The 13954-nt window shown below is 40.7% G+C and overlaps 1 protein-coding gene across 4 annotated transcripts in view; it reads right to left on the bottom strand.

Moving 5' to 3' along the window:
- The window catches only part of DSCAM (DS cell adhesion molecule), a 486147-nt gene that overhangs the window by 90370 nt on the left and 381823 nt on the right, over positions 1–13954 (bottom strand). For all 4 annotated transcript variants that reach the window (XM_089511983.1, XM_089511984.1, XM_089511982.1 and 1 more), the window contains exons 18-19: positions 11069–11215; positions 8684–8839 (exon numbers count right to left, since the gene is read on the bottom strand). In XM_089511983.1, the coding sequence (XP_089368109.1) occupies positions 8684–8839; positions 11069–11215 (303 nt within the window). The remainder of the gene's footprint in view (positions 1–8683; positions 8840–11068; positions 11216–13954) is intronic.

Raw genomic sequence — 13954 nt, 5'->3', positions numbered from 1 at the left:
GAATCAGTTGCAGCTTCCGAATGTGGCACAAGGGTTGCTCCATGTAGAACGCATTACAGAAATCAAGACGAGAGGTTACCAGTGAATGTACAATCGTTTCTAGGTCCATCTGCTCCAGGTAAGGTCACATCTGGTGTATCAACCAAAGCTGATAACAGGCACTCCTAGCCGTCACATCAACCTGGGAAGACAGCTGAAGCGACAAATCCAGAAGTACCCCGAAGCTGTGGACACAGTCCTTTAGGGGAAGTGTGACCCCATCCAGGCCTGGTGAACAAATCTCCATACCTGGTGCAGGGTTTCCTATAGTGAGTACCTCCATTTTATTTGGATTCAACTTAAGTCTATTTTCCCTCATCCAATCCATTACTAACCTCAGATAGTCATTCAGAGTGGAGATGCCTTCCTTGGTCACTGAAGCAGTCAGAGACATAGAGAAACAAATTTGGGTGTCATCAGCAAATTGATAACACCCCGCCCCATGTCTCTGGATGATCTCATCGAGCAGCTTCATGTAAATGTTAAACAACATTGGGGAAAGAATTGCGCCCTGAGGAACGCCCGACTTGAGCTTCCTCTTGGACCAATAACTGTCCCCAAGCGACACTATCTCAAATCTGTTTGAGAGGTAGGACTGGAACCACTGCAATGCAGAGCCACCGATTCCTAACTCTCTCAGGCATTCCAGAAGGATATCATGGTTGATGGTATCGAAGGCCGCTGAGAGGTCTAAGAGCACCAAAAGGGTTACACTTCCCCTGTCGATGCCCAGACAGAGATCATCGACCCAGGCAGTCTCCACTCCGTATCCTGACCTGAAGCCAGTTTGAAATGGATCAAGATAATCGGCTTCATCCAAGACTGCTTGGAGTTGGTTTGCAACCGCCCTCTTGATCACCTTGCCTAAAAGCGGAAGAAGAGAAACTGGCCGGTAGTTGGAAATCTCCAGGGGATCAAGTAAAGGGTTCTTGAGTAAAGGTTTAACCACAGCCAGTTTTAAGCTGGCTGGAAAATATCTTTCCTTGAAAGAGGTGTTAAATTATTGATCTTAATTATCTCAAAGTTGCCTCACCTCCCTGGATAGCTAGCCAGGATGGGCAGGGATCAAGAGGGCAAGTGGTCTTGTTAACCTTTCCAAGCAGCTTGTTTACGTCCTCAGTACTCATAGACTGAAATTGATCCAATAAAACCTCATTAACGGAGCCACTGGACACCTCTCTTTTCATTTCTGTACTAATACCAGCGTCTAATTCAGCCCTTATCAGAGATATTTTTTCTACAAAGTAGTTATTAAAAGTGTTGCAGCAGGCCTCCGTAGGTTGTAACAAGGAATTCAGGGTGGAAAGAGTCTGAGTTAGCTTCCTTACCACCCTGAAAAGCTCTGCTGGATGAGACTTCACAGACACAATAGATGCAGAATAGAAAGACTTCTTTGCTGCATCTATTGTCACTCGATAGGCTTTAAGAAAAGTCCTATGACGTGTCTTGTCGGATAAACACCGAGTCTTTCGCCAGCGGTGCTCTAGTCATTGTCCAGCCTTTTTCATCCTTCTAAGGTCTTCAGTATACCAAGGATTTCTATTAAAAGCACGTTGGAAAGGACGCTCAGAAGTGATAGTGTCTATAGCCTTAGTAAGATAGTTGCTTCAGGTGGATACCAAGGCTTCGACAGAATCACCGTCACTACCACCCATTAAACCCTCTAAGGCTTTTTGGAACCCAGTAGGTTCCATTAGCCTCCAAGGGCGGACCATTCTAACAGGTCCACCACCTCCGGGGGGGGGGGGGGGGAGCTGGAGAGTGGCCTTAAGTCCAACCTTGACCAGGAAATTGTCCATTCATGACAGAGCGGAGGTAGAAATGACCTCTGCCCACGGATGTTCCACTTCCGAACAAAAACCCGCATCGAGTGTATGACCTGTGCAATGCGTAGGCCCACAGACAATCTGGGATAGGCCCATGTTGGTCATGGTAAACATGAACTCCTGAGCTGCACTTGTCAGATCTAAAGAACTGATCTCGAGGGGGATGTTGAAATTCCCCATGACGATAAGCCTGGGAGTTTCTAACATCAGCTCCGAGACCAGTTGTGTCAGCTCGGCTAGGGAGTCTGTTAAGCAAGGGGTCGTTGGTATACCAACAGAATCCCTAGACTATCCCTTGCCTTCAGGCAAAATTACATAGCCTCGATGTGGTTTAAGTTTTGGAGAGGTATCCTGGTCAATATAAAGTTGTTCTTATGGACTATAGCCACTCCTTCCCCCCTGCCCACTTTCCCTCAACTGCTCACTGATGGTATACCCAGCTGTGAGAGCTTGCACCCATATTACGCTACTATCATCCCCCAGTCAGGTTTCCGTTATACATGCCAGATCAGGATCTTCATCAGCAAACAAATATTAAATATGAGTTTTGGTCTTAACTGGCCTGGTATTACACAGGAGCAGAGAGAGGTTCAGTGGATGAGTTGGTGCGATCGCCAGTACTTTTGGGTTAACAGGATGGGAGGAAGGTGGGATGGATTTGATGCATCGCCCACGTCTTCCCCTGTAACAGAACCCCATCCTGTTAACGCCATACTTCCCGTTTCCCTGTACAACTCTTATAGCCACTCCCACACTATCATTGACCACCTCTTTCTCCAAACTCATATCAACAGATATTATGGTCGCCCCTTCCCAACTCTCACCACAAGATACCCCCAATATTAAAAACATTATCAGCCAGCAGTCAAGATTCCAACATTGCTTAGCTACTCTAGACATGTCTTATGTTGTTTTCCAGCCCTGAGTCAATAGATGTTATCTTGGTATCCACACGGGGCGCGGTGTTATCAGTATGCCAATGACACCCAAATATGTTTCTCTGTGTCTCTGACTGATGCAGTGACTAAGGATGGCGTCTCTCCTCTGAATGCCTACCTGGAATCGGTAATGGGCTGGATGAGGGAAAACAAACTCAGTCTGAATCCAGAGAAAACAGAAATACTGGTGATAGGTTCCCCAGGCCCGGGGAAGGAAATTTATCCACCTGTCCTGAACGGGGGTCACATTTCCCCTGAAGGATGAAGTTTGCAGTTTAGGATTACTTCTGGACTCGTCCCTGCAGTTGACATCTCAAGTAGATGCAACGGTCAGAAGTGCTTGCTATCAACTTCGGTTGATACACCAACTGCGACCCTACCTGGGCCAAAGGGACCTTGAAACTGTGGTACATGCTCTGGTAACCTCTCGCTTAGATTTCTGTAATGCGCTCTACATGGGGCTACCCTTGTACCAAGCCCGGAAACTTCAGTTAGTACAAAACATGGCAGCCAGACTGGTCACCGGCCCATCCAGGTTTGACCATATAACACCTATTCTGAAAAATCTTCACTGGCTGCCCATTCACTTCCGAGTGCAATACAAGGTGTTGGTTATTACCTGTAAAGCCCTACATGGCTTGGGCCCAAGTTACTTGAGGGACCACATCTCCCCATATAATCTGACCCGCACACTCAGAACATCTGGGAAGAATCTGTTGGAAACTCCATCTTCCAAATATGTTTCCACATCCCAGATGGCCTTTTCAGTGGCGTCCCTGCAGATCTGGAATAGTCTTCCCAAGGAGCTCCGTCTTATGACCCCCCCAGATACATTTAAAAAGACGCTTAAAACCTTTCTCTTTTGTCAAGCCTTCCCCCTCGAGGAATGAAGTTGAGTGTTCTTGATGCCATTGATTCTCTGCCTTACCCTGTGAATGATTGTGTTCTGTATAATTGTATTACTGGATTTTATCTATTTTTTATTAGATGGTCTGTAATAGTTTTAATAGTCTGTAAACCGCTTTGATCTATGGAAAAACGGTATACAAATAAAATTTATTATTATTATTATTATTATTATTATTATTATTATTAATTGGCTGTGATTTATTTAAGACAAGTTGTAGTCGAGGTGCCTTTAAATGGGTCAAATAGAGATCTAGACTTCCAAAGTTATGAGGGGGGCAATTCTACCTCTAAAATATTCTAAAACTATAAACATTCCCCCAGGCAAATATTTCAGTGTTTAACCTCAGGATTCATTCCCTGTGGTAATCTGTTCATATCAGAAAGATAATTCCTATACAGTTTGCAGATCAGAGACTGAATTTTCCTCGACTTAAGAAAGTTCTGGGATCTGAGAGTAAAGCAGCAGTGCACAGCATCAGTCCTGCTGAAAGGCCATCTACATTACCTCCTTTTCCCCTGAATATATAATTAATGTGTATAATTAAATATTATTCCCAGAAGTGGGAATAATACTTCATGTACAGAATACAGAGAGGACCTTCTCTGCGTTCACACTCTATTTCTGGAATACGCTCTCCTTGCTGACCTGGCTGGTTTATTCATATCCCAAATACGTGTGCATGGGATTTCATCCTGTGGGGGGGGGGGGGGGGGGGACTAGTAAACAGTACATAATTATCCATATTTATAGCATATGGGATAGCCACTGAATAGTTTACCTGTAACACAGGACTTCCATTGCTCCCCTGGTGTATTTAGCTAATACTGTACAATAATACTAATATTCAGCAACTAATGATTAATTATAGTGATGGTATATTGTTATGCAGAGCTTGGAATCAGTTCCTTTTTAGAATTACAGCTTTCAAAATCCACATTCAGCAGGACCATCAGCTGCACTGCCTGTGAGATTTTGGTGTGTGCATGCGGGCAGCTTAAATTCAAAAAAAGTAAATTTTCCAAGCTACACAATTACTCAAAAATGTATTGGCTGGAAAATAAGAAAAATTACACCAGTATGCATATATACCATATAGCCTGGCATTGTATTTGATGAAACTGAAATGATTTTTTTCAAGCAAGTTGTGGTACTCAGTTTTCACTTATCACCCCTGTCTTCTCCAGCTCTCTTATAATATGTAGTCCATTCTGTTATGCAAGCTCCCAAAGATCTCAAACACAGTTTTCCAGAGACAAAGGTGATGAGACTCAGGTGAAGGGGAGAATTGATAAAAATCATATGGCCCAATCCATGTAAGCAGAAACACTTTAATGTGGCAAAGCCAAAGTATAGCATCATACTGCTGTAACTCTCAGGCAGATCATGGTGATACAATAGCATGCCAATACAGAGTAGCTAGGTACAGCAGAGAGACAACCTACACTAAGCCAAGCATCATCAAGCAAGATGAAAAACTTGAACAAATTCATTAGCTAGATTTCAGCAAGTGCAAATTAATACCATTTACTAGATCATAATGGTTTGCACTACCTATGGATCTGGCTCAATGAGTCTCTCTATTAGGGAACCCAGATTCATTGTTTTAATTAAGATTTTATAATGCGTCATTTCTAATGAATACCATCATTCAACTCCCATGCCATCAAATACAATAGCCTCTGAAAATGCAATTTAAGCCTAGAGTGTAGAGAGAAAATGACTGTGTCTATTTAAATTTTAATAATCAGTGAAATAAATTCTCAGGTGGAAAGACACTTGGTTAATCAGTAAGTCCACTTATAGTTTCAAGCAAATGCCAAGCAAAAGTGATAAACAGCACACTGTTGTGGTTTTTTAAAATTACAATGAAATTTCTATTGCTGTTTTCACTGTGCCATGAACATCTTGGACTGAAATATATTTTTAACAGCGAGATTCATGGAAGAAGGAACTAAATCATGTATCCCTTAAAAAGAACCCATGCTTTGTGTTTCTTTTACATAAATTCAAATTGTCTGAATATCCTGAATGTGCCAGACTCATGTGAATTCAGAAGCTAAGCAGGATCAGGCCTGATTAATACTTGAGACAGACACCTCCAGGGAATATCAAGAGGAAAGCAATGGTTAACCACCTCTGACTATTCCCTACCTTGAAGGTACACGCTTTACTACACAATTTCAGCCAGAGCTATGCTTGACCTCTGGTGTCTAAAATCAAGCTCTAAGAAAGATAAGAAATGCAAATGAAACACTGACCCTTTGCCACACCTCTTTTACTCTTATCTTATTAATTTGGGAAGACATCGCTTCTTTTGCTTCTTATTTCTGTGCTCTCCTTCCATAAAACACGTGCACTAAGGTGGCCTTTTCATAAATTCCCAAAACAGAAGCACTGCTTGGGTACACTGTGCTATCATTTTCTATGGAAAATATTCTGTTGATGCCAAAGACTAATAGTGAACTTAAGCAAAATAGGTTGCTCAGAGACAATGCACATTGATTATGGAACTCTGGAGACATCCAACGTGCATCTAAGTCCAAATCCACACACACCAAGACAAGGTCTTCCATTTTCAAGCCACCATAAGAAATTAACAAGTGATAGGTTTTTTTGTGTGTGTTTTGGGCTATGTGGCCATGTTCTAGAAGAATTTATTCCTGATGTTTCACCTGCATCTGTGTCTGGCATCTTCAGAGAATGCATCAGGAACAAACTCTTCTAGAACATGGCCACATAGCCCAAAAAAACAAACAAACAAAAAAAGCCCTATGGATGTCTTTGACTTAACGAGTGATAATCCAGAACAAGAGATGCCACAAGCAAATGAGATAAGATAAGATAGCAGGCTAAAATATGCTAATAGTGCTTCTGATGGATAGATTTAATAAAACCAACCCAGATAGATAAAAAAGCAAGCTGTGCTGGATTGCCAGTAGAAGGAAAATACCATTTGTCAGCATTATCAAAATAGGACATAGGAATACCATACATCAGGAGGCAGATGATGAGAGGGCAGAATCTTTATTTCAAACTGTTATGACCATGTAAAATAGAAATGGTGTCAACTGTCCAAAGATATCTCCAGATTAATTGGGGGTGGAGGAGAAATCTGATTTATCCTGGAGAAAGGGATTCAAATAATTTATCAAAATTAACCCAAGAGATTCCAATATGCCCTTGCTATCCTTTCCCTACAATTAATTTACCCTCCCCACTTTTCCTGATATGCTCCTTGGAAGTGGCAGAAAACATATACAGGGAGTAAAGGGCTTCTCCATCATCTCTGCACAAACCCAGAGACAATGGGAAACATGTTGTTGTTGTTGCTGTTGCTATCATTATTAATATCATACTTTTCCCCCATCTGGAACTCAAGGTGACTTACAAAGATTAAAACAGGTACAGCCAAAAAGTCACATGATAACAAAAATTAAAAATTTAATTAGATTAGAGATGCATCCTGATTGCAGCAGAGAAATAAAGTGGAGCTCTGGGGTTACAACAAGCCACCATTCCCAGAATTCCCTAGCACAGAGCAGTGGCAGGTAAAGCGGTGTCAATCTGGATTATTTATGCAGTGAGGAGCCATCTTAAGATGCAGTTTTTTTGAGATCTCTTTTGAGATATGAGGTTACCTTTCTCTCCTCTTGTATAGCTTCCACCTCCTGATTACAGCCTATAGCTCAGAAACTTCAGCTGGTCCAAAGAGCTGCAGGCAGGCTGTTAACTGGTGCTGGTTACAAGGAGCATTCAACTCCTTTGTTGCAACAGCTCCATTGGCTGCCAATCCATTTCCAGGCACAATTCAAAGTGCTGGTTTTGACCTATAAAGCCCTATATGGCTTGGGTCTAAGCTATTTGAAGGATCATGTCTCCCTGTATGAGTCCCCCAGAGGTCATAGGGAGAGGCCCTTCTCTCTGTCCCACTACCCTCTCACGAGCAAGAGAAAGGGCCTTTTCAGTGAGAACAAGAGAAAGGGCCTTTTCAGTGGATGTCCCGAAGCTCTGGAACTCCCTCCCTAGGGAGGCCAGGATGGCTCCATCCCTGCTATCCTTGTGGCAGCAGGTAAAGATGTGTTTGTGCCGCCAGGCTTTCATGTGACATAGATGCTGTTTTGTTTCTGTTTAAAAGAGTTTTTAACTTTAAATGTTAATGTAATGTTTTTAATTGTTTGAATTGTTTAATTGTTTTTTAAACTTGTATTTGCATGTTTTATAGTGTTTTAACTTGGACTTTTTAGGTTTGTTAACTGCCTTGAGTCTCTGTACTGGGAAGAAGGCAGGATATAAATAAATACAATAATAATAATAATAATAATAATAATAATAATAATAATAATAGATCTTGTCCATGGTCTAAGCAGAGAGGGTGCCTCACTCCAAAATGGTGAGACCATATGCTGCTAGCAACTCTAATGTTCTCCAGCTTTGCTCCTTGGTCCTGCTTAGCTTCATATTGTTCCTCTGACTTGCCAAGCTCATTATATCTACTGAAAGCCTTGGTTTGACTAGGCTCCTTTTGTATAAATAACATTGGCTCGCCTATCTGACCAGAAACCCATCTAGGTTTTCAGCTGGACATGGTGAGCTTGCTCTGTAGCATCTTGAGTTGTCTATGAATATATTTTTGTTGTTGATGATGATGATAGCCTTTTTCCAATTGGGGGCTTTCTGGGTAGTTTTGATAACAGATTCCATGATTTTTGACTGCTGCCCATGTTGCCTAACTAAGTTGTAGTAAAAAATATCAGTTGTAGTAAAAAAATAATAACAACAACCACCAAACCACCATTCAGTTGCCATTACTGTCCAAGAATACATAGCACACTAGATTCTGAATATAAGTAATAGCTGCAGGCAGGCAGGCAACCATTCAGAGTCTGACATTTCTCTGGAGGAAGGGAAAACAAAATCCAGCAGCTCTGATTTCATTTCAACATAGCTATCAAGAATGTTGCAGTTCTTACCATCCTCTTTTGTACGTGTGAAAATCTGCTCACTTCTGACCCCATCTCCAGCTCGTGTGAATGCCAGCACCTGAATGCTATAGTTGGTGTACTTTTCCAGACCATCAAGCTCTAATGAGGGCTGTGTAGTGGTAACGTTTTTAATTTCTCCCAGCTCTGCAGAGCAGAAAATTAAACTGAGTTAGTAGCAGTGGCATTCTTCGCCCATTGAGTGGTAATTATGTTGCTGTGAGAATAAACAAGAAATTGTTGGATTAAAATATCTAAGTATGGCAGGGATAAAGTTTATGACGATGATTAAATGAACATAGTAAATGTGTATTTAATCACAAAAATTGCAACTGTCATATGTAGAGGCATAAACATGCAAAGCCCTTTGAAACTACTGATGTACCATTTTAAACTCATGGTAATTTTTTTAAGTAGGCTGTTAAATGATCTAGATTAAAAATGCTATGAAACTACATTTATTGTACTGATTTTTTAAATTATTGTTTCAGCATGACAGCACAGGATACTGAAAAAAAATCTTTGAACAGGGCCTACAAAAATATCTTAACTGGGTTGAAACAATAAGTGAACAACCAGGAGCAGGATAGAAGTGAAGTGCTGTATTCTCTGCCAGTTCCCAAGTCCTGCTGGCTCATGCTGACTAAGTCAGAAGGCGGAAAAAGTGGGGATTCATAGCTTCAACTAGACTTTTTAGCCTGGTAGTACTTAGCTATGTCAACTATATGCTACACTTAACATAGGCGACCGTCTAGGAATGGAAAAACTCTTGATTAAATTGACCTAAACCTACCTCCATTCCACTTTCAAAATATTCTGTTTCAGCGACTATATTTGGAGCCTTTAATCACTACACAATTAAGCACTACAATCCCAATGGAATCCTGGCATTTGAAGTTTAGGGAAGGATGCTTCTCAGCCAGGGAGAAACAGAGTCTTCCCAAATTACAAATTCCAAGATTTCATGGGATGCAGCCATGTTAGCTAAAGTGAAATCATAGTGTTGTAACTGTGTAGTATACAAATACTCCTGATGATTACATTATGTCCCTTGAACCCTTCTCAGGTCTAACAGTAATTGGAACCTCCCCACCCTCTGCTTGCAAAGCTCTCTTCACTAGCAAATAATTCTGTCAAGACATCTGGCAACATGAATTGCTCTTTGATTTCTCTAACCAACTATTCCATTTATGACAAGTTATCAAACAAACAAAAAAGATATGACAACAGCATCATAAACTGCTGAAGGAGACTTTGGTAAGCAACTGTTTAATGCACTGTCAAATTATTTGTTAGCTATACTATGATAGGGTTGCATCAGACAAACCTAAGCATACCTTCAGAATTCTCTTGGTTTTAATTTCTCTTCCTATTCCAGAGTTCTCAGTTATATGTCCACATTTCAGAAGTGGAATTGTCATGTTAAGAAACTTCCAATGTTCTATTTCTTACGTTTCCATTACCAATACATTGAATATATGATTAAACCTATTTACACCACATTCATATTGTCTGCATTTGTTTGCAGTGGTTTACCACTACATGCATGTATACAGTGGAAGCTCATGGCTCTGATGTCAGTAAGAAAATAAATGCGATCCAGGGTTTAGTCTGGATTTTAAAAGACCTATCCAAGGGGCTGAACATATCCCCCAAAAGATATTCAGAGCTTGGACAATGGCTTTAAAATTAGTCTCAGAGAGTGAATTCACAGGTCTGGTGATATTAGAAGGCAAGACCTTGGATATCATTGGTGGAGTGTAAAGTTCCACCAAGATTAAGTAAGTGCCCTCTCCAGACCTTTACCTTACTTTTCCTGTGGTAGAATAACCTCCAGGGCCACTTGGTGTCCAGAGGTCAATGAGGAAGGCCAGCCAATTGCTGTGTGCTTCAGCAGCTGGTGCAGGAAGATAACATCTTCCCCCCAGACTGCCCAGATTACATCTGAGGGGGGTGTCTTTATCATTCTGTGGCTAGCTACCCTCCACCATCACCTGGCCAGTAAATGACCATGGTGGAGGTATCCCAGCACAACAGAGTAACGTAAGGGTGCACGAGTCAGTTTGGACAGGGGAGTTGAATTCCACCATCCACACTGACCATAAAAATAAAAATCTTGGCAGCAAGAGTGCTGACCATTATCACCAATGTCCACTGTACATCAGCAACTGCCATCTTCAACAAACTGCAAACACTTCAGTTGCAGAATTATTTCTTACAAACATTCCTAGGTAAATCATAATTGGAACATAGTGCAGAGTATGAATGAACATAATATGATGAAAAATAGCAGAAATCCTTCAACTCTAGAAAAGATAGAACCTTACAAAATATTATACTGCTGGAAAGGTTTTACGTTTTGGATGAAAACCTTACCTCCATCCAAAAGATTAGCCCAATATATAACCCTAAATCCCTGTAGAATTCCATTGAGAGCATCTTTGGCAAGTGTAGACCAAGTAATAGAGATGGTTTCAGGTGAAGTTGCGATGGCTTGGACATTCTCAGGTGGGGAACTGGGAACTGAAATCAGATAATCACAACACTTAGTTTAGAGAAAAAGAATAAAGCCCAAAATATTGTTTTACATTTCTTCAATAAGTCCTTTGAGGACAGTGACAATGGTAAGAGTGTTTCCAAAAACAGCCTTGTAGAACAATGCAGGTATGGTTCTTCAGCCTTCACAAAGTGGCAAATGGATGGTAAACTACTATAATTATCAAACAAATTACAGCAGGAGGCTGAACCACCTGCCATTATTTTCACAAAGATACGCCATGCACTTTCTGTGGGTTGAAAAGTTATGAAATTGCCACTTCTGGTATCCATTCTCATCTGCTCTTACCTTGATCATGCCAGCAAGAAGTGATTCTTCACATCAAACTGGCAACGCAAATTTATTATGCATATATAGTCTATTTACAACTACATGTGCATCCTAATTCATATGCCTCTATATGGGGGATAGTAAATCTAGGTTTTTCCAAGTCTTGGCATATACTAATAACATGTCAAGAACAATTTAAAAATCTGTTTGTCCTTTAGCTTTGAGAGACTCAGGGATCCCCTCCTGCAATGGCAGGAAACTCCCCCGCCCCCCCCCCCCCCCAAAAAAAAAGCTACACTGCTTGCTCAGAAAACTGCACAGTCATACAGAAGCTATGCAGCTTCTCCTGAGAACTGCACAAATTTGGTATGGAGCCACAGGCAGCCACAAAAACTTTTGTTTTTTATCATAAACAGCAAAACTGCACAAAAAAGATGTTGAACAAAAATATATTTTTGTGCTACAGGGATGGATTTTCATAAGATTGTTGTTTTGCAAAATTTTTGTTTGCAACATTGCTGTTTTCTATGTAATGTTGCATAACAAAATGCTGCACAACAAAAAATATTCAAAAACCAACAACGTCACACAATAAAACCATGTTGGCATCAGCTTTTTTTCATGCTGCATAATATTTGTGTTGAGGAACTTTCAACTGATGTGAACTAACAGTAATATTTTATTCAATAATAACAAAGCTGAAATTCCGCAGACAAGAATTTTCTCACAATGTTTCAGAAAATTTGCTTTTCTGATCTTTTGAACCTTCAGCCTTTGTAGACAATATTCACTGAAATGTGAGTGCAACCCTTTTTGCTACTTGTCAATAGGGTGAACAATTTCAGGAGGCCATTTTTACTCAGTCTTCCCCACACAGTGCTATCTGTGACCATTTTTAACATACAAGCCAGAAATGGGTAACTTCAATTGGTCCAAGGGCCAAATCCTCTCCAGTACCCACTGGAGTCTGCTAAAATTCAGTGGCAGTAGCAAAATACCCCCATCTCCAGCTTTAAAAATCCAGCATTTTCATTGTAAAAGAAAGAGCATCACACTTCTGGAGTATAATTCTCCATTAAAACAAGATGTACATGACTTGTATGTCTTGCTTCACATTAATTTTTTAAAAATAAATTCTGCATAATGGAAGCTTTAAAAAGCCATAGAATGAGTGAGGGAGCTGCTTTCAGCCCCACGAGTGTGTGATTTAAGCAAACAGTTGTTACTTTACAAACTGGCCAAAGCCAACATCAAACATCATCACTACCTGAACTACCACTGTAAAAATTAATAGGTTTAATTAAAGGGTTTAATTTTATATTAAATCAGAAGGAGCTAAAATATTTTAAATGCAATTCCTGCAGTCTTTGCCTACATGGGACTTCCATTACCAGTGATGGAAGAATAAGACCCATGAAAAAGTGGTGTTTTTCTCTCTTCTCAGAGTCAACAATAGAAACTTTTTTCTGTCCAGGTGCATCATCTTAGCTTCAACAATATCTGTAAACAACAACCTAAAGTAAGCTCTTACAAAACACTGAGACCTGAAATATGTTGCCAACAATGTCTCAGCAGTATCAGTTTTATCTGAAAAACAAATACACATCAGCCAAGAGTATCATGATTCTATAAAATCCAGTTTAAAGACCTCTGACTTCAAAGCCTTCTATTATTTAATTAGCATATACAGGGCTTCATTTCACCTGATATTACTTGGCAGTTAAGAGGGCTGTAACTACTTTTTAAACATCATACTTTCCTAATCCTTTGATTTTCCTAGTCCATTGGCTTTCCTTGGCTCTGTTAGCTGATGGAATAATCCCTCTTTCCCAGAAGAGGGCTCTCTATCATTGCTTTAAAACAGCACTTCTATATAACTTGATCCCAACTGCCTAGAAAGCTATCAGATAGAATTTAATTTTGCCATTCTTAGGAAGTGCTATGTTTCACTCTAAGCTATCACATTGAAAATGGCTAGCCTGGGTTAGGATCCATACAGCATGGTGGTCAGAGGTCTATGAGACTCTGAGTAGGGAGAAGGATATGCAGGTCATATATGACAGAGGAGTGGGTCATTTGACCTCTTCTGGATATGTTCACCTCTCTTCCACTTGCCACCTTTCTGAAGCAATGCTTCCTTCAAGCAAAGAACTATAGAATCCCATCACCAGATCTCAAATAGCACTTTCAGAATCTGAGTTGCATTCCAAGACTCATCCAGCTCCCAGAAACACATTTGAATCTGGATTTCTTCTTTTTTTTCCCCACAAGGAAGTAGTTACCTCTTAGTAAGAAGCACTGGCTGAGAAAGCCTGGCTTTTGTGCTCCTTTTCCTCATGCTAGAAAGATGATCAGGGAGAGAAGCCAGTCAGCTGGTGCTCTGGAAAAGACACCACCCCTTTCTCCCATGGATCGTTGTGATGGCAACCGCATGT

This window comes from Sceloporus occidentalis, unplaced genomic scaffold (genome assembly GCF_023333645.1).
Source record: "Sceloporus occidentalis isolate IW3139 unplaced genomic scaffold, rSceOcc1.0.p SCAF_2, whole genome shotgun sequence".
Lineage (NCBI taxonomy): Eukaryota > Metazoa > Chordata > Lepidosauria > Squamata > Phrynosomatidae > Sceloporus > Sceloporus occidentalis.
The sequence above is the reverse complement of the archived record's forward strand: the minus strand, read 5'-3'. Positions and strand labels throughout refer to the sequence as shown.